The 26,317-nt window shown below is 44.4% G+C and overlaps 2 protein-coding genes across 7 annotated transcripts in view; one reads left to right on the top strand and one right to left on the bottom strand.

Annotated features, from left to right (window-relative positions):
• Nucleotides 1-184: 184 nt before the first annotated feature.
• On the bottom strand, nucleotides 185-24,480 carry AAGAB (alpha and gamma adaptin binding protein). Of its 2 annotated transcripts, XM_064157899.1 has the most exons (10): nucleotides 24,348-24,480; nucleotides 16,059-16,249; nucleotides 15,033-15,129; nucleotides 13,755-13,844; nucleotides 11,378-11,461; nucleotides 5,608-5,690; nucleotides 4,604-4,694; nucleotides 3,654-3,758; nucleotides 3,128-3,177; nucleotides 185-2,426 (listed from the first exon to the last, which is right to left on the bottom strand). In XM_064157899.1, the coding sequence occupies exons 1-10, from the start codon at nucleotides 24,418-24,420 to the stop codon at nucleotides 2,349-2,351; spliced, it is 942 nt and encodes a 313-aa protein (XP_064013969.1). In that variant the 5' UTR covers nucleotides 24,421-24,480; the 3' UTR covers nucleotides 185-2,348. The 2 variants fall into 2 exon arrangements, with proteins under 2 accessions (XP_064013969.1, XP_064013970.1); XM_064157900.1 differs by lacking the exons at nucleotides 15,033-15,129; nucleotides 16,059-16,249.
• The window catches only part of LOC135183090 (IQ domain-containing protein H-like), a 33,105-nt gene continuing 15,523 nt past the window's right edge, over nucleotides 8,736-26,317 (top strand). For 3 of the 5 annotated variants that reach the window (XM_064157901.1, XM_064157906.1, XM_064157907.1), the window contains exons 1-2: nucleotides 8,740-9,001; nucleotides 26,002-26,118. In XM_064157901.1, coding sequence (XP_064013971.1) covers nucleotides 8,852-9,001; nucleotides 26,002-26,118 — 267 coding nt within the window. In that variant the 5' untranslated portion in view covers nucleotides 8,740-8,851. Of the gene's footprint in view, nucleotides 9,002-24,567; nucleotides 24,668-26,001; nucleotides 26,119-26,317 lie in introns of those variants that run through there. The other 2 variants (XM_064157904.1, XM_064157905.1) reach the window with 2 other exon arrangements.

Below are 26,317 nucleotides of genomic sequence, written 5' to 3'. Positions count from 1 at the left end.
GCTGCTACATCTAGCCCCAGTGCATCACCTTAACTCCAGAGTGGTTCCAGTCCAGCACAGTACCAGGGAAAGCAAACAGCTTTCAAACCATTTAACAGGGATAGAAATCCAAGGTGAGGATTCTTTGTTCTGCTTAACAATGCTGTGGGATACAGAGAGGAACGGATTGGAAGACACAACAATGTTTACTGTTCCACTAATGCCCCATTTATTCATTTTGGTCACATCTATTTTGTAAAGAAATTCTGGAGGCACAAAGACTGCAGAAAAAAACCCAAACAACAACCCCCAGAACAAAACCCAAGCTACCAGCAAACTAAACTCGATTTAAAACCAATACTCTTTAAGATCATTAAAACTATTTCCTAATATCTCACCAAATCCCAGCATGGTGGGGGTTGGAAGTGACCTCTGGAGATCATCCAGTCCACCCCCTGCTAAAGCAGAGGCACCCACAGCAGCTTGCCCAGGATCACAATGGCCAGGTGGGTTTGGAAGCTCCAGAGAAAGAGACTCCCCAGCCTCTCTGGGCATCCTGGTCCACCACTTGCCTCACTCCAGCCTCCTGTCAGGGAGCCTTAGAGGCTTCTGCTCTGTTTCTTAAGGGCTGAAACTGATCCACTGACTGTATCTGATGGCTGACTGCAGTAGAAGAGGTGACAGGGAGGCATTCCACTCGCTCCCTCTCCACCTGTGCCTTCCTCCTTTTTCTCACTACCTTGATGTTTAGACTCTCCATCGGGTCTGCAGCTGTGTGCCTGCACAGATGCCAACACACTGCATCTGAGGACAAAGGCTTTTTCTAACCCTTGATATCATAAAAAGCAGCAATTTGCGACCTGTACTCTGGTGCCTTGGAATGAACCTACAGGAGCATCAGCCTGTAATAAATCATAGAATCATGGAGTTGTTTTGGTTGGAAGAGACCGTTAAGATCATGGAGTCCAACTATTACCCCAGCACTGCCAGCTCACCACCAAACCATGTCCTACAGCCCCACATCTACACAGCTTTGGAAGCCCTCCAGGGATGGGGACTCCACCACTCTTCTGAGCAGCCAAGGGCAGGGCCTTGACAACCCTCTGGAGAAGAAATTGTTCCTCATGTCCAAGCTAAACCTCCCCTGGGGCAACTTGCCCTATTGCTTGTTCCCTGGGAGAAGAGACTGAACCCCCCACCTTTCAGGGAGCTGTGGAGAACCAGGTGGTCTCTCCTCAGCCTTCTTTTCTTCAGGCTAAACAACCCCAGCTCCCTCAGCTGCTCCTCTCCAAACCTGTTTTCCAGACCCTTCATCAGCTTCACTGCCCTCCTCTGGACCCACTCCAGCATCTCAATGTCCTTCTTGTAGTGAGGGGCCCAAAACTGCACCCAGTATTTGAGGGATGGCCTCACCAGTGCTGAGTACAGGACAATCACTGCCCTGGTCCTGCTGGCCACACCATTCCTGATCCAATCCACAATGCTGTTGGTTTTCTTGGCCAACTGGGCCCAGGCTGGCTCATGTTCTGCTGACTGAATCCATCAGTGTAGAGTTTTTGAGATCATAGCTTCTGTCTTTAGGCCTTTAGGCCAGAATTGACCAGCAGAAGGTCTCTGCATTCTGCAGCCCTTGGAAGCCAAGCGCTGCAGGAGGCTCAGGCATGGAACTTCACCCCTGGAACAGCAGCCAAAATCTGTCTTGCATTTAATTCTGAATTTAGTTTCTAATGGCAATGCAGGGAGTATGGCACAACACCTGGCTTCCCAGAGGAGCACAGGGGCATGCACACAAACAGAATTCAAAGCCTCTGGGCCACTTTTAATAGCTTTGGCACTGGGCAGGATTCATCTTGCAGCCCTGGCAGAGAGCATCTCACAGCAGGGCACAATTCAGCAATTCTTCCTTCGTGGCTCATAGAAATCTGGTTTGTTTGAACTGGGAATTCAGCTCTATGGCTACATAAAACCATCAGCCAGGCCTGTATCTGAAATGTGGAGCTGAGGATGAAGTAGTCACTTAACAACCACCAGCCATATGTTGAGAGATAACTGGTAGTCAATTGGTTTATTTAAACTCCAACAAGGAAACTATAAAAATGTTCATTTGAAATAAAAAAGTAAACTAATTATTACCACTTCCTCTCCCTGCATGCACCACCTTCCAAAACCCTCTGAGAGAGAACAAATGAAGAGTCAGACAGAGCCACTCGACCCATTAGGAGGTGTGGAATGTGTCACTTAGTTACAGTGATGTGGAGAATCCTTTAACCAAAGCAAGCAACTAAAGCTAAATGGGGCTTTTCACAATCAACACTCACTGCAGGGAAAGATCTCTTTTAGCACTGCTCTGATGCCTGCAGCTACACAGCTTAGTTTTCTTCGTCTGAGGAGAGACCTTCAATTTCATCTCTGTCCCCTCCGATCGCCATCCAGAACGCTTTGGCCACCTAATCATGAATGAAAAAGTGGGAAAGGAGGAAAATTCATCTTAAATGACTGAAAGTTTGGGCTCTACCACCCATAAAACCCAGAAACTGAGCAGCAGCTAAATCTAGGAGCCGTGATTCTAGGGACAGTGGTGATCCTCTCAAGGTAAGACACTTCAACGATATGGAGGCAACAGTTTAGATTGGTGGCAAGTGTCTGGTACCAGCCTGCTGCTAATTAAGGCATAATTTTTCCTTGAGATCAAGGCTTTTCCATGACTGAAGTGGAAGCTGGCTTAGAGCCTTGGTGACTGCAGGGCTTTTGCTTCAGAAATTCTGAAAGGGGAAGGGTTTTTTTTCTGTTTCAAACTTCCAGGTTTGTTCTTCATCTCTTGGGAGACACCAGACAGTCTTCAAAGAATCAACCAGGTTGGAAGAGACCTCCAAGCTCATCCAGTCCAACCTAGCACCCAGCCCTGTCCAATCAACCAGACCATGGCACTAAGTGCCTCATCCAGGCTTTGCCTGAACACCACCAGGGATGGCGACTCCACCACCTCCCCGGGCAGCCCATTCCAATGGCAAATCACTCTCTCTGTGAAGAACTTCCTCCTAACTCGACACCCCTAACAGAGGAGCTCTGCAAGAGCAGTAACTAAATCTCAGAAAGGGAAAGCCTATTTTTAAATCATGTCAAAGTTCAATCAATTTCAAAACCTCACCTTTTCTGCATGTAGCTTCCTTTGTTCATGAGGCAATGTGGCAGCTTTATCTGTGGAAAAGAACAGGACTGAGGTTGGCAACATCAAGAGGGAGCAGAGAGAGAACTGCCTGTTTCAGCTGTTTATTTTAGGGACTACCAAGAAATTTAGGATCATGAAAAGGGAATCTCATTTAGTAAAAGCGGTGCCCAAACCACAGCAAGCTGATCTTTCTGAGTGCAGCAGATTTCATCTCAAACAGACTGGCATAATTGTGAGATAAAAGGGGGGAAAAAGTAATCTTTTAGGTTTTATAGAAAACTGAAGCATTAATTCATGATGGACAAACCCAGGGTGAGAGCAGCCAGCTGAGCAACATCTACTTCTTGCAAAAGCCCTAGCAAGGTGTAGGGCAAATTAATGAAAAGATCAACCTCAAGGAGGAGAATAGGAATTTGTAGACCTTTTCCAACTCACACACTGGCTTCATGCCATTGAGGGGTTAGAACAGGTGACAGAGGTCAGCGTGTGTCTCCCTGGCACTTACCTTTCATTTCTTTCAGCTTTGTGAAGAGCCTTTCAAAGTTCTCCAGGTCACTGTCTCTGGTGGTGAGGTTGGCTAACTCTTGAATGTCTGTATCTAACATGGGGTCTGAAAGAAAGGCAGAGAGGTTGCTTGCAGCTGAATTATTCTGTTTTGTCAGCAGATGGAAAAGCTTTTCTGATCAAAAGGTGTGTTGATTGACAGCCAGCTGAATGTGAGCCAGGGTGTGCCCAGGTGGCCAGGAAGGCTAAAAGCATCCTAGCTCAGGAATAGTGTGACCAGCAGGACTAGTGAGTACTCAGCCCTGGTGAGGCTCCACCTTAAATCCTGGCTTGTTTTGTGCCTCTCACTACAAGAAAGACATTGAGGTGTTGGAGTGTGTCCCGAGAAGGGCAACAAAGCTGGTGAAAGGTCTAGAGCACAGGTCTGGTGAGGGGTGGCTAGTTCTGGCCAGTATATTTATGCCACTGAGCAGAAGCTGGTGGCTTCTCTCTTACACAGAGAGGCCAAGAGACCTGGAGATGTTTAGCTTAGAGAGGAGCAGACTGAGAGGGGATCTTCTCAAAAGCTAAAGGCAGAGGGCAAGAGGATATGGCTACACTCTTCTCAGTGCTGCCCAGTAATCAGATAAGGGGTAACGGGCACAAGTTGGAACCCAGAAGGTTCCCTCTGAACATGAGGAGAAACTTCTTTGGTGTGAGGGTGCTGGAGCCCTGGAGCAGGCTGTCCAGAGAGGTTGTGGAGCCTCCTTCTCTGGAGAGCTTCCAAACCTGCCTGGACATTGTGATTCTGGGCAAGCTGCTGTGGGTGATGCCGCTTTAGCAGAGGGCTTGAACTGAATGGTCTCCAGAGGTCCCTTCCAAGCTCCCCCATGCTGGGACTCTGTGATTCTGGGCCCATTCCAGCCAGGGGTGCCTGCTCCAACACACCTGCCAAGCAGAGAAAGAGCTTACCTTCCACGCTGTCAGTCTGCAGGCTGTTGGTGCTTGCTCCATCTTCTCTGTTGTCTAACTGGGATTTTTCATCTGCTGCTGATGGATTGGACTGTTAGGAAACAAACAGATATTACAGTACCCAATGATGCACATAAAAAGCATCAGCAAATCAGGTTCTTCTTGCTTTGAGTTCAAAAGCTTACTCTGACTATAAAACCTGTACCATGTGCATTATGAGAAGCCACTTCTGTCACACTCTGCACAGGTACCTGATGCAGGTTTTCTCTGATAGCTTTGTTGCTGGATTTTAAATAACACTGTCAAGTGATAGGTTTTGTTTTGCACAAAATACTGCTCTTGGATGTTAGTCATGGAATAGATTAGGTTGGAAGAGGTCTTAAACATCATCTAGTTCCACTCCCCCTACCATAAGCAGAGCCAACAACATCTTGAATGGAGCTTTTAATCATCTTTGCTCAGCTCCAGTGAGCTGTCTGGGGTAAAACATTTACACAGCATGGAAGTCAGTGTGATCAACACCCACTATGCACACAATTGGACATCTCCAGGGAAAATGCTGAGTTCTGAGGCAATGTCCTGTGAAGCAGCAGGTGACAGCTCCTAGCAACAACTGCCTCAGAGGACTTGCAAGAAAAATACAGATTACTTTTTAGAATCCAGAAATATTTCCTTTAAAACATCGTATAGCAAGCTGTGAATCATAGAATCATTTAGGCTGGAAAAGACCTTTCAGATCATTAAGTCCGTTAACCCAAGGCTCCCAAGTCCCCCACTAAACCCTCAGCACCCCATCTACACAGCTCTTAAAACCCTCCAAGGATGATGATTCCATCACTTCCCTGGGCAGCCTGTTCCAGGGATTATGAATGAAGCATCTCTTGAGAAAGGAGCTAGACAATGAAAGTCACATCATCATCGCCACCACCCCAAGCATGACAAGAGGAAAGATCAACAGAAGAAGCACCAGGAGCAAAGAATAAGAAATAGGAATTACTGTTTACTTCTGTATCTTGGTTCTCTTCTGACCCAATGCTACAGTTTCCACCTGCTAAGGTACTGAGCAGGCCAAAGCCTTGGGTCCTGTCTGAAAACAAAACAAAGCAGCTGTTAGTCTGACAGCATTTGCAGCATTATTACAATGAGATGGTCTCTGACCAGAGGGGACAGGGAAGATCTCAGGGAAGGCACACACAGCACCCCCAGGTCAGTGTGTGTGAGAAGAGATTTTAAGTAGAACCTTTTCACCTTCTCTAAACTGTTTTTATTTAAAGTGTATTAACATTCTGTGCTAAATCTCACCAACAGGGAATAGATGTGTAAACCATGAGAGGTGTGGGCTTTCTTTGGTCTTACTTGAAGAAATCTGTTAGGATTTGGTCTGACCAATGTCTTCTGATGCTGACTAAGGCAGGTCTCTAAATACAGAAGCAGCACTTGCTGTTAGTGACAGTCTCGGAACCAGGTTTCACCATCCATGGGAAGCAGCAACAAGTTTGTGGTTAGAGACAGGAAATGCAACAAGTGCCTTTGCTGATGCATTCATCATCTGAATAGGTTGAGAGCTAGAGCAATGCCACTTTCAAAAGACTAACTCAGAATTCAGCCATCAAATCCGATGCTCCTCCACACCACAAGGTGCTCTGAGCTTTCCACACCTGCTGACCTGCTGTGCATCTCCATGAGATTTTAAAATCCAAACTAAAAAGCTGACTTTCAACTCTGAAGATTCATAGAATGGTTGGGGCTGGGAGGGACCTTAAAGATCATCTAGTTCCAACCCCACTGCCACAGGCAGTGACACCCTCCACTAGACCAGGCTGTTCAAACCTGATCCAACCTGGCTCTAAATACCTCAAGGGAGAGGACATCCACAGCTGCTCTGAGCAACTCGCTGCAGTATCTCACCAGCCTTACCTCCTATTATCAGCTAAGATAATGGATGCAGGACAGCATTTTAAAATGTAACTAACTGTATTGTTAAACTTCTATTTTAAACCCACAAATATATATGCATCATAGGTGCTACTATGGGGGGGTGCTGTGCTTTTTTCAGAGCCATGTTTTCAGCTGGCCTTGCATCAAGCAGTAAATATCTAGAGCTACACAAAAGACTCAGAGGAGATTTTGCTGAAGCTTTCAGCATTTGAGTCAACTGCAAAAGAAATAACCTGAAGTTATTGTGTTACAGTTAGTCAGGAAACAATGGCTTGTGCCAGCAGAAAGATTAAGCTTGCTTTTTAGAAAGTAAATGTGGTTTAAATTAATCTGACCCTAATGACTAAGCTGCAGACTCAACTGCTTAGGTGATGTCATTCTTCTGCCCTGGCCAAACTGCCTTGCCATTTATACAAAATTTCACACTGAGGAGTTGAAGGTGTAACTAAAACCATCAGCTCTCTAAAAAACATGTAAACACATCTCCAACACCAAGAGCTCATTTCCTGTGTCACAACCCTCACTCTGCACTTAGGCTAATGTGTGTCCTGCCCCTGTCCTCCTCTCCCCTTGTGCTCCCTGTCCCCCAGCAGGTATTTGCCTCCACTGGCTCTGTTTTACACAGTTGTACTGCTTTAACAGCTCGCTCATCAAAGGTTTGGGAAGAAGTGAATCAGAATTGCCTTTCAAATGCTCAGTTGCAAGAGATGGGAAAGCCTGTGAAGTCTGCCAGCTAAATTATCAGGCAGCTGTGTGATAAAAGATGGGGACTCACAACCCAAACTGAATTCAGCTTCTCCAAGTTTCAGCAGGCTGAGCAAAGAGCTGTCTTCAGAGAAACCGTAAAGAGGGATATTTAGCCAATTTCTGAGTCATCTGAAGCCAAATTGGACACTGCAGTCCAGAATGTACTTGAGAGAGAACATTCCCACATTGGCAGAGGCATGGATGGAGTGACCTAATCATGTACCTCTTTCATATCTCTGCTTAGAGTTCATCATGTACAGAAAAATGACCGTGGCTCCAGCCCCACCACCACACATAACCTCAACCAGCCTAATTACAAGTCTCAATTATAAAGAGCTGGACTCTTCAGGAGGGATCTCTGCAGAGCAGCTGTTTGTTTCTGGATCCATGGTTTAGGGAGGTGGCAGATGTAACACTTGGTTGCAGGCACACCCTCAAAAAAGCCTTCCTCTAAACTCTTTTTATTGGATGCAAAAGCAATTTCAACTTCTGGGTGCAATTCAGGAAGTGGGTGATGCCTTACAGAGTGTTCTTACAGCATCAAAGCCAACAATTATCTCACTCAACTTATTGTAATAGTTGGTGACTCCATCAGGATGAATTCTATAGAGCTTCACAAGTATCACTCATCAACAGTTGTGGAGCTTGAGGGGGCTGTGCTCTGGACATGGCTTCCAGATTTGTTTATGCTCTTTCCACAGCAAAATGGTTTCCACTCTCTTTATCTACTGTTCCTCCACCCTTGTCTCTGACACGTGGTGATACCAACTCACATGCAACCTGGAATTAGTAAGTCAAAAATTCATTATTTGTTTAACTAGTCCCCCTAAATCAGGTTAATGATTTGTAAAGAGAGTCTGGTGAGACCCCACCTGCAGTGCTGGGTCCAGCTCTGGAGTCCTCAGCAGAAGGAGGACATAAACCTGTTAGAGTGGATGCAAAGTAGCCCACAAAAATATGATGGCTGGAAGTCCTCTCCTGTGAGGACAAGCTTAGAGACTTGGGGTTGTTCAGCCTGAAGAAGAGAATAAAAAGGCTTTAGGAGATCTTCTTGTTGCCTTTCAGGACTTAGAGAGGCCAAGAAGAAAGCTGGGGATTGGAAAATTGCTAAAGCAGGGCTTGTGGCAGGACAAGGGACAATGGTTTAACTAAGAGAGGGAGATTCAGACCAGAGAGAAGAAAGAAATGTTTTATGCTGAGAGTAATAAGACCCTGGCACAGGTTGCCCAGAGAGGTGGAAGATGCCTCATCTCTGGAACCATTCCAGGTCAGGTTGTGCGGGGCTCTGAGCAACCTCCTCTAGTTGCAGCTGGCCCCACTGACTGCAGGAGAGTTGGACTACATGTGACCTTTAAAAGTCCTTTCTGGCCCAGAACCTTCTGTGGTTCTAATGACTGACCCCAGCTGAGGCAATCAGCTCCAGCTGGGATCACTGAAGCACCTATTAAAGCAGGAAATTAGCCAAGCAGCAGTTTTTAGAGAGCACAGAGTTGCTTCTCACCACCTTAGTCAGCTAGTTTTGTTCTTGAAGGAATTGAGAAGAACAACCTTTGCAGGGCAAAGATGTTGACTGAAGAACTACTGGTGTTCATCTCATCCACCCATGGGGAAGCAAACCATCTGATTCTCAGATTGAAGAGAGTTCTGAGGCCTAGAGAACCAGCAACCTCATATCATCTGCAAAGAGGAATTGTCCCTCAGAGAGACTCCCAGGTAAGGCTGCTTGTTGCTCTTCAGTAGAGGTAGTCCTGCTTTATTTACTCACAATGCAGGTGGTGTTACTTGATATAAAAATGTTTGTAATTCAACTATGATGCCCATTTGTATGTGTTGTTGTGAGAATTAACATATTTAATGGAGGAAAAAAGTAAAAATGTCAATGTTCTCAATAGATGTGTGGGGAAAAAAATACCAACACAACTTGAGAAGTATTTAAGATAAAACATCTTAAAATAACATGGGTTTAATGCTTGTACTTGGGAAAAGCCATTCCTGCTCTCCCTGTACATTTAAATCCTTACCCAAACAGCTGAAGGAAGGTAAGGTTGTAATGCTGGCCTTATGGATGACTACACTTGACAGTGTTCTAAGTGTGTATTACCAGACAAAACTCTGAGGTGTATGAAAACTCTTCACATGAAGTATGACTGTATAGTTTCTATAAGAGTAGTCATAGGGAATTCAGTATAAATCTGAAGTCTGATTTATGTGGCAGCCAGTTTCCAGGATTGGGAGGAAGCTGAAAACAAAAGATGTGTTACAGGTTGTAAAAAGGTTTATTTTAAGTGAAATGAGCTCAACCATTTCCCTTTGAAAGGCATAGTCAGGTGGTGACAGCTTCCAAATATAGCTCACTTCCTGAGGGGTCTGTAGCAACTGTGCATCAGTGCTGTGTAGTTTCTGCACGGTGGAGATGGAAAGTCTGGATTTCCAAGGAGTCTGACCTTTACAGGGCACACAAATGATGCAGAGGAATTTCCCACACGAAGAGCTGAACATGTGACTAAGTTTTGCTCTTGTCTGATGCGGCAGCTGTCAAATGCAGGAAACAGGCTGCTTAAAATGTGCTGTAGTGCCAGTGAGATAACTTCACACTGTCTCAAATGGCCACCTACTGCTCTGCAATGGTTACACTAAATTAGAACCCACCTTCATCTTGCTCTGATGTGATGTGAGAAATACTCAAAAGGCTAAACTAAACCACACCAAAAAGCAGAAGGTTACTGATTTAGGTTTTCTCACCATAGTTCTACTGGGTCCCAGTAACCATCTTGCAATTACAGGAACCAGCAGAAGCCTCTAAGCACTAGAAATCCTTACACAGTTAAGGCATAGGAAGGAAGAAGCCATAAAGTGGGAAACTGTGGATCAGGGAGCAGGCACTAGAAGGCTGCTAGTGGGATAAGGCCTTGAAACAAGCAATGCAAAGCTAAGCTCTTCACAAGGGTTTAATCTCACATCTCCTGCAGCAGCCTGTGTTATTAGAGAGGTAATTAAAGGTTTTCAAGTAAATTAAAGTATCTACACTCACTGGCTGGCCACAGGATTTCATTCTCTAATGAGTCTAACCCTAAAGTGACTCTACCAAAATTCTGTCTCTACCAGGTAATCAAATATCTGCAAGAAATCATCTGGGGCTGCCTTTCTTTGGCCCTATCTTCAAAATATGCTGTGGTTTCCATGGGCTCAGATGGGGGTTTCTGTAGGGAAGACAATCCTCATAGCAAGGCACTTAGTAACACAGAATGACAGAACTGGTTCTGTTGGAAAAGACCTTTAAGGTCATTGAGACTAACCTTACCCAGTCTGGTGCTAAACCATGCCCCTGAGCACTGCATCTTTTAAACATCTCCAGAGATGGGTATTCAACCACTGCCATAGGGAGTCTGTCCCAGGGTTTGAGAACCCTTTCAGTAAAGGAATTTCTTCTAATATCCATCCTAAACCTCCCCTGGTGCAACTTGAGGCCATTTCCTCTATTTCTTGTTAATCAGGAGGCCAACACCCACCTTGCTACAACCTCCTTTCAGGTAGTTGTAGAAAGTGAGAAGGTGTCTCACCAGTACATCCTTCAACAGATATCTGAAATCCCCTCTTTGCCAAATCTCCTCTCCACACCTGCTGTTTCCATCCCTGTTTCAACTGTTTTTTTCCAGAAGAACTGTAACTAATGTGGTATTTAACACTCAGTTCTGCACTAAACCATGGAGCAGTTTTAAGACGTAGCTGCTAATGACCAGCTGCTAGCTGCTGAAGTTTGGTGGAACAACCTTTCCTTTTTCACTGGAACTTGAAGAGTTCATGGAATATTTAACTCAAATAGGGAGCAAGTTAAAGTACAGAGGGATCAGGAGCATGCTGAAACAGGAATACATCTCACCTGTTGCCTGTACATTTCTCTGTGCCTCAAGGAACACCAAAAGCAGTATCTGAAACCCTACCATTGTATGTGAAAGGTTGAAGCGTGATCCAGTTCTCTGTATACTGGTCCTGCTGGTAATGGCAGCACTGTAGCTGCTCAGTCTAAACTCTGGCTAAAAAAAACAAGCCCCTCTAGGCCTTGCACTTTCCAGACTTCATGTTACATACCACTCTTCATGACTACATTGGACCACACGTTGGCATTCAAGGCTTGTACGATTCGCTTCACTCCGGTGGACTCTGGAAAATCATCTAAACCAAAAGACAAGGATGGTTTACACCTAACAATCAGACACAAAACCATTATTACACACCTGAAAGTAAGAGGGTGTGTCTGAATGCCTGCCCCACCTTATAGCAATGGATAGAAATGATTTCTTAGGAGAGAGATTTCTCACCTTTGCTTCACGGGAGGCCAAATTCTCAATGCCTCATCTGTGGTCTGGGTTTTCCAGGTGAACTTTGCAGCCTTTTGTGTAGGTCTATATTCTGGGGCTTTGCTAAACATTTAGCCCACATTGTTGAACAATATACAATTAAAATTATCAAGAACAGAAAATTTTGATTTTTTTTTTTTAAATCAAGTTATCTTTTACCCCAAGATCTTTTAGAATGCTGCATGGCATAGAAGTGGAAGCTAGAACTGCCTCTCCCTCCTTTAAAAAGCAAACAACTTCAGAAGACTGCTTAAAAATGGTGGGACACTCGAAAATGAAAATGCTCACATAAAGCTATCTCCACAACATCTAACTCCAAGTGTTCCAGCATTTCTATGAATGAGAGTAACTGGAGAGACTATGGAAAGCATTGTTTGGACTTCAACTTATTTACTGAACAGATCTGACATCACTTTGTATAAAGTCAGTACTCCCATTTCTTCAGTTGAGTCAGCTTCCTATGTTTGTGCAGGTCTCACAAAGCAATAGAAGGGAAAAACCCTTTGGATATAAAGCTGTGATTGCTTGAAAATCAAACTGTGGGTATGACTCAGGGACAGGTGCAGCAATTGAAACTGCCTTTAAAAATTTAAGCTGTCTGTAACCCCTTAGATCAAGTATTCCACTTTCTTACAACAATGCTGTTTGGTTTTGTATCAGAGTTGTTATCAAGAGTCTCAGTTGAGAGTTCCTGTCCTCACTGCACAAACAACTGACAGTGTTGTCACAGTAAAAGCTCCAGTTCATCTGTGATGAGCTGCCAAAACTGTCATTTTTCAACAGATACTGGCCCAGTATATTTACTGAATCTATTTTACCATTGGCAAGTAATTCCTACAGCATGCTTATGGGGTAGGTGTGTTACTCACTGTGTGTATTTCCTCCTCTGCATGAATCACAGTGAATCAACCATGTTAAAAATCCAGGAAAGAACATGGATCTTAATACTGCAGAGATGAACTTCCTGATTTATCATTCCCATTATTTAAATAGTAAATAGCTTGTTCTTAACAAAAATACACAATAGGAAAACCCAACAACATTGCTTTTTTTTTAAATGCCCTTTCATTACTAAATTCCCTCTTAAAGCACTTTATAAGAAAACAGTAGCCTAAGGAAACTTTAGTCTAAGCCCAACTTCTGATTTTCATAGCTTCTGTTTAAAAAAAAAAAAAGTCTATTCCTCCTTCCTCAACTAACAAAGTGCCAAAATGAAATGCATCTTTAAATACATGGAGGAAGAGGGTTCTTAGCTAGGCAAGACAGCTTCCATATAAGCCCTTAAAGGGGGCAAGGGGGAGGAATTTGAGCTCTAGCTTAGAATTTAATTTGAAGGTCATCTTTTTTTGTGATAGCTGTGTACCTGGGGAACCTGAAATGGAGAAAATGTTAGTGACTAATTCCACTCAAGCCTGGAAATGGAGTCATTTTTCTCTTTTTGGCTCTGTAGAGGTGAGGTGTAAGCATTTTTTGCATCACTGAAAGGAGGAGATAAGGCTGATGCTGATAAGGCTGTCAGGAAGTGCACAGTCACTTTTCAAGAGTGGAACATCACACAGCACGCTTCTGACTTGGTTTTTTCAAGTTATAAACATATAGTCAGCCAGTGATTTTGAAACTGGCTTATTTCCTGTGTAAGGCTGTGTGCTCTTCTAAAATGTTTTCAACAATCTCCCCTTCTCAGCCTATCATGTCACTGTTTGCATAATGTCTGTCTTCTCTCAGGAGGTACAATACCTTTTGAAGTCATCTTGAAGACAGAGAATTTTCCTGCCTCTTGCATCTCTCTCTAGTCTTTTAGACTTATTTCCAAAGTGGACTACAAATGTTTCCAACTACCACCAACTGCCAGAGAAGGAGCAGATATTATTTTAATGTAGGTGCTACATAAACAGCAGCTGTATTTGGGAGGAGACAAATGGAATTTCTGGAGGAAATAACCTCCTCCTCCTGACCTTTTTAAAGCTGAGACTTAAGCCTCACCAACTGGGAGCATTCCATACTGTAATTGTGTAGCTCACACACAAAGTTATTCTCCTTGCATTGTTTAGAAGATATTTTAGTGTGCTTTTTCAGTCTGAAAATTCAAACAGAAGTAGCACTCCTACCATCTTCATCAGGCAGCTCCTCAGGGTTAAGTTCCACCAGTTCAAAGCCATGCTTGATGCACCATTCTTGAGCTTTCTGTCTGTTAACACCTGAAGTGGGGAAACAAAAATGCATATTAAACATCTGAGAGTAATATCAGTAGCTGATTCTTTAGCTACATTCAATTTCCTCAGAGTTGTTTGCTTATTCTGGAATGTCTACAACAGCTGCTGTGGGTCCTCCATTCACTTTGAATTTCATTGTAAACACTTCAAAATTTAACTCCTTTTGGGCTGTTTTTTTCAAATACTATAAACCCAAATGACTTTGCAGTGGGTACTCAAAAGGAAATATTAGTTAAGTGCCACAGCGAATGAAGACTTTAGGTTTGCATCTCAATTATGTTAGAGACAGATCTGCACCTTTACAGCTTGCTGTTGTGTTGCAAGCTCTTATCTACTTCCATATTTAATGTCCAAATGGTCCAAAAAGTTGAATGTACTTTCCACTGTAGTTAAGCAGCCAACAGTCATCCTCATCCTTCTCCAGGCAGGACCATGCACACTCAGTAACATGAATACCTTCTTAGTGACCTTGCAGTGCCTGGGGGTGTATTGCAGATCACAAAATACCAGACTAGTCTGGGTTTATGTGGCCACCTCCCCTGCACTCAGCAGGGACATCTGAGCAACCTGCTCTAGAATGAGCCCTAAACAACCTGATCTAGAATGGTTCCGGGGATGGGGCATCTATCACCTTTTTTGGGCAACCTGGGCCAGGGTCTCACCACCCTCAAGGTCAAAAATTATTCTTGGTTCTAGTCTAAATCTCCCTTTGTTTAGTTTAAAACCACCATCTCTGCTTGTGTTGCTAAAACATCTGACAATATCTTTCTTCTTGGTTCCTTTAAGCACTGAAAGGCCATCAGAAGGTCCCTCTGGTGCCTCCTCTTCTCCAGGCTGAACAACTCCAATTCTCTCAGCCTGTTCTTGAGGGCTTCCAGCCCTCTCATCATTGCTGTAGCCTACTCTGGCCCCATTCCAACAAGCTTATGCCCTCTGTGCTGAGAATGGGATTTGCAGAGCTCATTTTCAGCAAGCTTGTCAAATTCTGATTCAGTTCTAATCACAACTAGCTTAAGATTTCTGCTCCTGATCATGAGAGTAACCTGTCTTCTCAATCAAGTCTCAAACCCAGTCTCACAGATACTGAGAAACAACTGCATCAACTAGAAAAGTGAATTACTATGCAAGGTTAATAACTCTTAAGTCCATTTAGTACTTCTTTGGGTTTCATACCATCTTCAGAAACTCTGTTACAAACCAGGATCATGACTTCTGGTAACCACTCCTCTGTTAGTGGAAGCCATTCACAAACACTGTCAAGTCCAGATTTCTAAAGGGGAAAAAAAAAAAGGCTCTTTTGACCACATCCTCAGGTAATTCAATTTAAAATCTAGTTTTAAATGAATACTACTTTTGAAGTAAGGAAATATGCTAGGCTGCTGTGTGTTTAAGACCCTTGTGTTCCAACCAGAAGCTGATTTATACACAGCTTTCTTCTGCTTCTTGACTTGCCTTACAGGTATGTTAAACCTCTTGTCTTGGACCTCTCCCTCCCACGTTTAACTTTGCAATTCTTGTGTAGATCAGAAAAGATTTTTACTGAGTACTATATGCTTAAAATTAAATACTCCTGCATCTTGTGTGTTTAACATGCAGCTGCTCCATCTTCTATGCCATAGTGGGTTATTATGGGGGCTGGGCACTACTCCCATTGCTCTAGATTATTCTGAGACAGCCCTGATGTGTCTGGTTAAAAGTATCTTTGCAGAAGGTGGGGTAGGAACCTTTTCCCATCTGTGGTGAAAACTAGTTCCTTATTTAGCAGATATTTTAGGGATCTCAGAATCATTCAGGCTCTTGCTACAGCACAGCTTTCAGGGCTGCTTAAGTAGTAGAAACAATTTAAAGTAAAAGGATAGCACTGAATCTGATGTTTACCCCCTCATTCTTGGCTATCCTAAAGCAGCCCTTCTGAAGTGGCATCAGGAGGGACTGAAGTTGGAGGTGGTGGGCTGGAGAAGGATTTTCCTAATTTAGTGGTATATTTGCATCCTCAAAAACTCTTCTCCAGCTGGAGTATAATAGTAAAAGGGAAGGAAACTCATTAGTGGGCAGAACTTAACACTGATTTACTGATAACTAGTAGAACAAGTTAAAAAGGAATGTATGGCACAAGATGAAAAGAATATTTGTGGTTATCACTGTGATAAGGCAGCTACATGATAGAGACAAAGGAACACAACAAAGCAGAAGTCTTACTATTGTGCTGTCGAAGTACACAACAAATGCTTGCACAGATTCAGCAATATCTGCAGTAACATGAAATGTGTTGGGTACTACACAGAAGTGAATGTCTGCTGAATAATATTTATTGTCTATTGTCCAGGGGTAAAAATTCACTCTTCCACTTGCAATTGCACCCACAGTAAGATTGTCTCTTCCTGTGATACCTGTATGGAAGAAAATAGTGATAAATGATGAAGAAAATAATCCTCAAGAAAATAATTTGTCTAGAGAAGCTTGGTACAATGCCAAGACACAGATACTTCGCTATATTAAACATATCTAAGGACATATTTAATGTTTTAACCATTCCAACTTGATTAGTTACTCTGTCACAAGGTTTATTATTCAGCTTTCAAGAGTTTAGTTTCTGGCTTTCAAACTAAAATATAGTAGAGAAGCTCTACAGAAAACAAGACTTTTTTTCATGGAAATGCCTTTTAAAGTGTTAGCCTCAAATCATTACCAGGGTGTAAGGAGAGAATGCCCAGACTTTCTTATAGCAGAAACAAACCTTGTGTGTTCATTCAGCTGTAAAGAACTGCTTGACTGTGACCAAAACCTGAAGGTAACTAATGAGAAAATAAACCACATTACCACAATTTGGTTGCAATTCCCATTAAATTCCATGTAGGAGTTCAACAATTAAAATCTGAAGCGGTGCTCTGATAATTAACGTTAAACACTGCCCTTCATGTGCTGGTAGCAACCATCACCAGGCACTCTCATGGTGCGACAGCCACCTGGTGGACTTGAATTATAGTTGGCAGCAGAGCATTCCATGTATACCTCAGTGGAAAGGGCAGTGTCTTGTTGAAGTTGGACAAACTCATGGACAATTTAAAACCTCCTAGTTTTACACAAAGCTAAGTGATTTGTGGTCTTGAGTTGTGCCAAGGGAAGTTCAGGTTGGATTATTACAAACGTTTCTTCCCAGAAGGGGTTCTCAGGTGTGCTGAAACAGGCTGCCCAGGGAGATGTTTAAAAGATGTGTAGATCCCTGAAGTGGTTTAAAAGATGTGTGGATGTAATGCTTAGGGACATGACTCAGTGGTAGCAACAGGAACGATGGGATTGTGAGCTTTAGGCAAGCAGTTGGACTTGCTGATCTCACAGGTCTCTTTCAGCCTTAACAGGGCTATGATTCCTTGGGCATCAGAAAAGTTAAAAACAAAGAAATAAATATCTTAAAGCTCATAATTTGAGGGTACTGAGAGACAAGACCAGGCTGTCCAAAGAGGTTGTGGAGTCTTCTTCTCTGAAGAGATTTCAAAGCTGCTAAATATTGTGATCCTGGGTAACCGCTGGTTGGACCAGATGATCTCCAGAGGTTCCTTCCAGCCCCACCATGCTGAGATTCTGTGACTGCATTAATGTGCCAATTTCTACTAGACAAGGAACTTCTTTTAAGTGGCTATTTATCCAAAAGAGAGGTGGCTTTCACTTTGGATATAGTGGGATGAAATGTCAGCAATGAAAAGCCAAAGGGAGGAAAAAGAGGATGAGAAACTCAATTCAAAAGTCAGAGCAGTGAAGCCACTCTAGCAAGAGAATAAAAGGAAAAGTTCTATTAAGAATTTCAAAAGCTGATATAAAAGAACTTTCACATTTGATTTATTTTTTTTTCTTTACAAAAGAATTCATGGGCAAATTTAGGCTTCAGAGTACTGCTAGAAGAATGAAGACATGTCCCATTTCCTATTACATTTTACTTGTTCCTCTCTTTTAAGCAGATGTCTTTCATCTCATTGTGATCTGATGACCTATTATTCATCATAGAATAGTATGGGTTGAAGGGGATCTCTGGAGATCAAGTCCAAAGAGGATTTTACCAATCCCCTGTGAAATTCCTCTCCCAGTAAAAACAAATTTTGCACAGGAAAGGCTGCAGGAACTTTCTGAAAGGTTTCAGACTTGCTGTGTCTCAGCCTGCACATTGGGGTTGTAACAGACTACTGCAGACCAGCCTGATTGCTCACAGCAGGAAATTCAATGCAGTTTGGGTGTCTTGAGTAGTTCTCTTCCACAAAAGTCACTCAAACCAATTAGGTTTTGGCTTTTGGAGTAAACAAGTGAAGACTACAAAAGAAACACAGGCTACAACTCAAACTGGGCTGTCCACGTTGGAACTAGTTTTAAAGGACTACATTTGCCACTTCCGAATTCCAGAATGTTCTTTCCAAGACGGTCTGTATTTGAATTGAAAAATGTAACCCCAGCCAGAACAGTTTCATATCTAATTTAGAGAATATTCAGCAGACTAAACCTCACTGGTTTTATTTGGATGGAGAATAAACTTCTAGAAAATTAACGTGGCAAAAGGGAGGTGGTTTGTTAAAGTTATCTCCAGCGAGTTACTCATTTTTCATTTTTGAACTCCCCAGCCATTGAAAGTGTCAGTGGTTTGCCATCCAAAGAGCCTGGAAAACCAACTGAGTCACTCTGACCACAACAGTAGGCAGACCTACTGGGCTGGCTTAATTAGCTGGCCTTCTCATGGAGCACCCGTGGCTTGCTTGGATGACAGGAATGCAAACAACCTCCAAATGCATCGCCATTTCAGAACTAAAAACACTCACGGAAAGTTCATGCCACAAAAGAACGTTGCCTAGTATCATTCAAAAACATGATGTGGCGTTCCAGCTCCTCTTAAGAAATGCTGCAGCTACTAAAGTTTGTTTCATCAAAGTAACTTCTACAGTCTTAGCAATAACTGATAGATGCTAATTAGGACACCATGTACTTGCATGTCTCGCACTTATGTTTAAAATCATTACACAGAAGGCTTAGGTTGGAAGGGACCTCAAAGATCATCTGCTCCAACCTTGCAGGGATACATCTCAACTAGACTTGGCTGTTCAAGGCCAAGGAAGGAGGCATCCACAACCTCCCTGGGCAGCCTATTCCAGATTCTCATTACCCTCATACTGAAGAACTTCTTCCTAAGATCCAGTCTGAACCTACTCTCCCTCATCTTAAAACCACTCCTTCTTGTCCTATTGCTAGACACCCCTAGGAAAAGTCCTTCTGCAGCCTTTCTGTAGGATCCCTTCGGGTATTGGAAGGCAGTTATGAGGTGATACAGGAATCTTCTCCAGGCTGAACAATCCCAGCTCCCTCAGCACATCTTCATAGCTGAGGTGCTGCAGCCCTTGGATCATCTTTGTGACCCTCCTCTGGCCTGGCTCTAACAGCCCTGTGTCCTCCTTACGATGAGGATAACAGAACTGAATGCAGTATTGAAGTGGGGTCTCACAAGAGCAGACTAAAGGGGAAGAATTACCCTCTGGACCTGCTAGCCACACTCTTCTTGATGCAGCCTAGGGACATAATTTGCCTTCTGGGCTGCATGAGTGCACTGCCACTTTGGAGCAATAGAAGCTTCCTCATCTGCAGTGGCTTATTTAGACTAAGGGCCAAACAGACTCTCCTTTCTAAGCCATCTTCCGTGCCCATCCTCAGGTCCTCTGTGTAACAAAGAGGAATTTTAAGTGTTCTGTAAGTGAAAGGCAACAAATACTTTTGCAAAGAACTGGAGACCAGAGAACAGCTGAAAAATAATTGAAAAACCAGATGTAAATCTCTTGCTGCTTGCAGCAGTGTTCCCTACTCCCTCCTACCCAGCTGATATTTAAACATCTCTAATAGGAATTTTTTTTTTCCAGAATCATTACAGCTCCTCTCTGCAGATTTTCCAAAAGGATTAAGGTCTTGATCATAGAATGGTCTGGGTTGGAAGGGATTGATCTCCAAAGGTCATCTAGTCCAACTCCCTTCTGCAGTAAGCAAGGGCATCCTCAACTACATCAGTTGCCCAGAGCCCTGTTCAGAGTTAATATATGTTCTAAAAACATAATCCATTCTCCTACAACGCTCTAAATGATCCCAACTTTCTCTTAGTGTGTAGGTACACCAAGTAGTTATCACATTCTGAGCCTTGAGAGCCACCTGGTGGAATACACCATAAGAAAATACTCCTGCAAATTACACGAGGAGTAAAAACCACAGAAGTCTGCTGTGAGGGGAGGAGGGCAGTGGTAAACAGTCAAAGAGAAAACTAAATCACATCAGAAAGTACTTCCCTGTTGGTCAGCTGTTGTTAAACTAAACCAGTCTTATTTTCTGTTTTGTGATCAAATTAAGGAGAATCAGTCTTATTCTGAGCCTTTACAATAGCTTTGCTTTGCCACAGCATCTAATGAAATACATATTCAGTGTAGCACAAAGTTGAAAGACAAAAATACGTAACAAATGGACCACAAATCTTTTCATCCTCAAGCCATTTCCTACTTAACAGGATTAATATACTGGGCAAAGCCTGGGAAAATTTGGGCAGGAGCAAGAGAAATGTTTTGTTTTTTTTACACCTAACAGTGAACACTGAGCAGCTTCTTTCTTATAAGTCAAGGTTGTTTTTTCTCCATGAGCTTGGTTTTATGTTTCTGTTGCAGATTCAAAACCCAACTAATTATGAATCCTACCAACCAACACACTACTTAACACGTTTAACCACACATTGTGTCTCAAACACTCTACTGCCTCAGAGGTGCTAATATAATATCCTCAGTATTGAGCTAAACCATTACCAAATAACACCTTTTAATCTGCTGTGACACTTCATACTGTAAAAATTCTGAGTTGTGAGAGACCAGCATTTTGTTTCTCTCACCAGACCCCTCCTGTCCAGCCCCAGCTGCCTTGCCATTACCACAGATCATTAGGGTTTTGGAAGGCATCTCAAAACACCATCTAGTCCAGCCCTCCCACCAAAGCAGGATCACCTGGAATGGGCCACACAGGAACACATCCAGGAGGGGTTTGAAAGTCTCCAGAGGAGACTCCACAACCTCTCTGGGCAGTCTGTTTCAGGGCTCTGTCACCCTCACAGTGATGAAGCTTTTCCTTATGTTCATGTGGAACTTCCTCTGCTCCAGCTTGCACCCACTGCCCCTTGTCTTATCATTGGACATCTCTGAGCAAGAGCCTGGCTCCATCCTCCTGTCAACCTTCACATATTTATAAACATTAATGAGGTCATCTCTCAGTCTCTTCCAAGCTGAAGACCTCCATCTCCTTCAGCCTTTCCTCATAAGGGAGATGTTCTACTGACTTCATATTTGTGGTTCTGTGCTAGACTCTCTCAAGCAGTTCCCTGAGGTCCCTCTTGAATTGAGGTCCAGAACTGGGCACAATATTCCAGATGTAGCCTCACCAGAGCAGAGTAAAGGGGTAGGGGAACCTCTCTTAAGCTAATAACCACTTCTCTTCTAATGCACATCAGGATGCTATCAGCCTTGGCCACAAGGGCACACTGCTGGCTCACGAGCATCCTTTTGCCTACCAGAAGCCCCAGGTCCCTTTCCAACAAATAACCTCCAACCTATACTGCTCCATGGGGCTCTTTTGTCCCAGATGCAAGACTCAACAATCCAATCCTTCTTGGATTTCAGTTTCTCCCCACCCAACTCTCCAGCCTCTCCAGGCCTCTTTGAATGGCAGCACAGCCTTCAGGTGTGTCAGCTACTCCCCTCAGTTTGTCATCAGCCAACTTGCTGACAGTGCTCTCTGTTCCCTCATCCAGGCTGTTGATGAAGGTAAGAATTGTACTGGTCCCAGGACCAATCAATGAGGGATTCCACTAGATACAGGTCTCCAACTAGAGTCTATCCCATTGACCACAACTCTAAGAACTGGTTGAAGGAAACCAGAATCCACCTCACTACCCCATCATCTAGACCACTCTTCCTCAGGTTAGCTGTGAGGATGCTGTGGAAGACGGTGTCAAATGCTTATCAGTAGGTCCTTGAATGTTTTACAAGGTTCTGCTTTGAGGTCCTGGATCTGATGGAATTTCATGTATTAAACAAAATAGGAACTTTAAATCCTTATGGTATTTATCTTAGTAAAGGACCATGTTTGTTTCAGGATGGTTTTAACATCTTTGGTGAAGCAACTTGATCAGAGACTATTTTGTACAAGACTCTGCTTTTGGGTCTGGAAGATGTTTCAAAGTGAGTACTATTTTAAACTCCCCTGAATTCAAAGTTTTAAGACTATCTTAAACAGCATTTCCAAAACAACTTTTTGCTCACCTTGTTTAATTTCACTGTGAAAAATAAGCATAGGAAATCAGCAAGAACCTTAAATAATTTCATTCTAATTAGCTTATACCTTCCTCAAATAGCAGCCAATGATAGTACAGAATCCTTGAATAACTCAGTATCAGCCCAGCTGCTTTGACAGAATAGCCACTGACTGCACACTCTGAACTGATTTTTATTTCACAATGTGATTTTTGAGACTGAGAGTCAATTCCTGGAGGCAGGCCTCTATTTTATGAGGTCTTAAAAACTAAAAACAAACCTGGGGGATGTTGCTAAGTTGTACATCCCAGTGCACACATCAAACCGTTCATGACAGTTCCCTAAAAAGCAAAGTCACGCTAACAAGCCGTAACAGCAAAACCACCAACAGCTAAACAGCTCCTTTCTGGAATTCCCCTGATAATAGAATTACAAAAATTTCCACCCACGTTTTTGCTCTACTATCAGGGCTTGTTCTCAAGTTCCCTTATTCAAGCCATAAAGAGAGAAACTGGGTTCCAAGAAAACCACTTCCTACAGACAGAATTCTATGTATTTGATACAGAACCACAGAATCATTTTGGTTGGAAAAAACCTTTAAGATTGAGTCCAACCATTCTCTAACTCTACCAAGGCTGGTGCTAAAACATGTCCCTTAGCATCATGTCTTTGAAACATGTCCAGAGATGGGAATTCCACCACCTCCCTGGAGAGTCTGTCTTAGTGTTTGACATGGAGTAAGCTACAATTTTGACAGCTGCAGAAAGGAAGAATTTAAGGTTTGGGGTTTTTAGCTTTCTCTTTTGTGCTTGGGAGAACAAATGGTCTAAGTCATCCTAAAGGGCTTTACCAAACTAAACAATTCCATGAAAGCAAGCCTCAGAAAAGCAAGAATCATAGAATCAATCAAGTTGGAAGAGATCTCCAAGATCATCCAGTCCAACCTAGCACTGAGCTGTAGACCATGGCACTAAGTGCCTCATCCAGGCTTTTTCTAAACACCTCCAGGGACGGTGACTCCACCACCTCCCTGGGCAGCCCATTCCAATGCCAATCACTCTCTCTGCCAACAACTTCCTCCTAGCATCCAGCCTAGACCTCCCCTGGCACAACATGAGACTGTGTCCCCTTGTTCTGTTGCTGGTTGCCTGGCAGAAGAGACCAACCCCCACCTGGCTACAACCTCCCTTCAGGTAGCTGCAGACAGCAATGAGCTCTGCCCTGAGCCTCCTCTTCTGCAGGCTGCACACCCCCAGCTCCCTCAGCCTCTCCTCATAGGGTTTGTGTTCCAGGCCCCTCACCAGCTTCATTGCCCTTCTCTGGACACATTCCAGTATCTCAACATCTCTCTTGAATTGAGTGGCCCAGAACTGGACACAGCACTCAAGCTGTGGCCTGACCACTTCTGAGTACAGGGGCAGAATAACCTCCCTTGTCCTACTACCGAAACTTTCAGGAATTCTCTCATCTTTAAGGTCCACAACAGTCTGTTCACTTCCCAAGTGGAGAAATGAAAGCAGAGGGCCAGAATTTACTCTGCTTTTATTTCCCTCTTGCTTACAGTCCTGTGACACTCTGGCTGCTCTGCTGTCCTGCTCTTATTCTAGGGGCCACCTGGGTCCACTGACATGTCCCAGTCAAGTGATGATTTCTGCACTCTGACCAGAAGCCAACCTTATGGGCTCATGAATGTGTTTATTTGTTCTCCTAAGAATTATTTTTATTCAGTCTCAAGGCAATTCTCAATCTTCTTTTTTCTTCCATCCACGTCTAACTTAAGGCAACCTACTCCCGCTGACGACAGGGCCAGGGGCCAGGGTACCAAAACATTTGGCTGTGAGGCCTTTTCCAACCGAAACGGTTCTATGCTTCTATGTGAGGCTTCCTTTTATCCCGGTGGGTTGTGGCGGTAAACTCGCTGCTCCTGGGTGTCACAGGGTAGAACACACAACCCGCGGCTCTACACCGTCTCTCTTGAATCGTTCATTTCTTTAGCGCTTTAAAGAAGCCTCTGACACCCTCCTCAAGAGCAGGTGGTTCAAGCCCGCAGGCCCAGGGGCTGGGTGGCTGCTGCGGTGTCGGCGTACGACGGGGCACAGTCACCCCTGAGAGGCCCCGGCTGGGGCCGAGGCGCCGCCAGGCCGAGGCCGGCAGCTGCGGGGACCGCGCTGCGAGCACTCACGTTTGACGAGCTCCTCTGCCGCGAAGCCGGCGGCGCAGCTGGTCACCAGAGCGAAGGGCCCCGCCGCCGCCATGGCGCCCGCCGCCGCGCCCCTTCCGGCCCGCCGCTACCGCACAGCCGGCTGCGGCGGAGGGGAGGCCGCTCCGGGCGGGGCGGAGCGAGGCGGGCAGCGGGCTCGGCCCCCGGTGACGTGCCTTTCCCTCACGGCCGGGCGGGGGCTGCGGGCCGCCCAGCGCGTCCCGTTGCTACGGGCGAGGGCGGCAGCTGCCATGGCCGGCGTCGTGAAGCCGGGACAGCAGTCAGGAGCTAGCCCGGGGCAGGTGGGTCTGGATAGTGCCCTGAACTGGCCCCGTGGGCGGCCAGAGGCAGCCGTGGGGATGAGTCCCCGCGGGATTCCTCCTCTCCCGGGAGCTGGCTGAGGGCACGGGTGGGCTCGATCCCGGCCTGGGGAAACGGTCGGGGAATTCGGGATAAGGACTTGGCTTTGTAAGCGCCACGGCTCTCGGGCTAGTGAGACTTGGAACTCCTTCAATTAATGAGGCGTGACTAAACGTTTGTAGTTTATCTGAGACCGCGTAGTGACCTTTCAGTACTCAAAAGGCCCGAGAAGAAGGCTGGGGACAGACTTCTGAGCAGGGCCTGTCGTGACAGGGCAAGGGCATGGCCATGATTTAAACTGAAAGAGAGACATTCAGACTAGAGAGGAGGGAGAAATTTTGATGCTGAGGGTGATGGAACCCTGGCCCAGGCTGTCCAGAGAGAAGGGAGAAGCCTCATCCCTCCACCTATTCCAGGCCAGGTTGCTTGGGGCTCTAAGCAGCCTGCTCTAGCTGCAGATGTCCCTGTTCAGACACCTTTTAAAGGTCCTTTCCCACACAAAACATTGCATGGCCTGGAGCTGGGATTGTTTAGCCTGGAGAAGAGGAGGCTCAGGGGAGACCTTATTGCTGTCTGCAACTACCTGAAGGGTGGTTGTGGCCAGGAGGAGGTTGCTCTCTTCTCTCAGGTGGCCAGCACCAGAACAAGAGGACACAGCCTCAGGCTGCACCAGGGGAGATTTAGGCTGGAGGTGAGGAGAAAGTTCTTCACTGAGAGAGTCATTGGACACTGGAATGGGCTGCCCGGGGAGGTGGTGGAGTCACCGTCCCTGGAGCTGTTCAAGGCAGGATTGGACATGGCACTTGGTGCCATGGTCTAGCCTTGGGCTCTGTGGTAGAGGGTTGGACTTGATGATCTGTGAGGTCTCTTCCAACCTTGGTGATACTGATACATCATTTCTCAGCTCGCCTCTACTTTTCCACCCCTCATTACTGCTTTTGAGATTCTTGCATAGTTCTGAACCATCTGAACCAAGAGATGTTTGAAATGTATATGGGAAGGTCATTTCTGGGCCCAAGGATCTTAGTCCTGAAGTTTATTGCTATTACTTGACGAGATTTGTTTTAAAATAAACTTCTTTTTGTCCCCCCATTTTTATCTATAATCATTTTAAGGTCATTTGCTTTGTGTTCTTTTATTTATATTAAAAGAAAATAGAGGCAGTGTCAGGTATTTTCCCATGTACTTAGGAAGCATTTAATTTAGATTCAATCCTACTACATTCTTCCCTTAATTTTGGTTATGGGTGTGATTTTTATCAGAACTTGCTTTTTAGGTTCAAGAAGACCTTCATAAGCTTAAAGTGAAAAATAACAGTACAAAAGGAAACGTGCAAGTTATGGATATTAGCGACCTCAAAACAGCATTTGAAGGCACTGAACTTGGGCTGAGAGTAAGTAAAATACAGTAGATCATGAAGGCAATGCCATTTTTGAGATAGCTGTCAGCAATTCACTCAGGAACCTTGTATTTGTCATCCAGCAAGATGCCTTCCTCATTAAAAAATGATGGCACTACTTGGATATTACCATTTAGGATAATGGTTTCCTTCTTTTGGGCCATTGGAATTAACTGATCTTGTAACCATTTAG

This window comes from Pogoniulus pusillus, chromosome 17 (assembly GCF_015220805.1).
Source record: "Pogoniulus pusillus isolate bPogPus1 chromosome 17, bPogPus1.pri, whole genome shotgun sequence".
Classification (NCBI taxonomy): domain Eukaryota; kingdom Metazoa; phylum Chordata; class Aves; order Piciformes; family Lybiidae; genus Pogoniulus; species Pogoniulus pusillus.
Note: the sequence above shows the minus strand (reverse complement) of the source record. Positions and strands in the feature narration are given on the sequence as shown.

Coding starts and splice junctions, on each gene's coding strand:
- AAGAB (XM_064157899.1), bottom strand. CDS start 24,420: ATGGCGGCGGCGGGGCCCTTCGCTCTGGTGACCAGCTGCGCCGCCGGC. Junction 15,130..16,058: donor TGTACTTCGACAGCACAATA/GTAAGACTTCTG, acceptor TTTCCCCTTTAG/AAATCTGGACTTGACAGTGT. Junction 13,845..15,032: donor TAACAGAGTTTCTGAAGATG/GTATGAAACCCA, acceptor TCCCCACTTCAG/GTGTTAACAGACAGAAAGCT.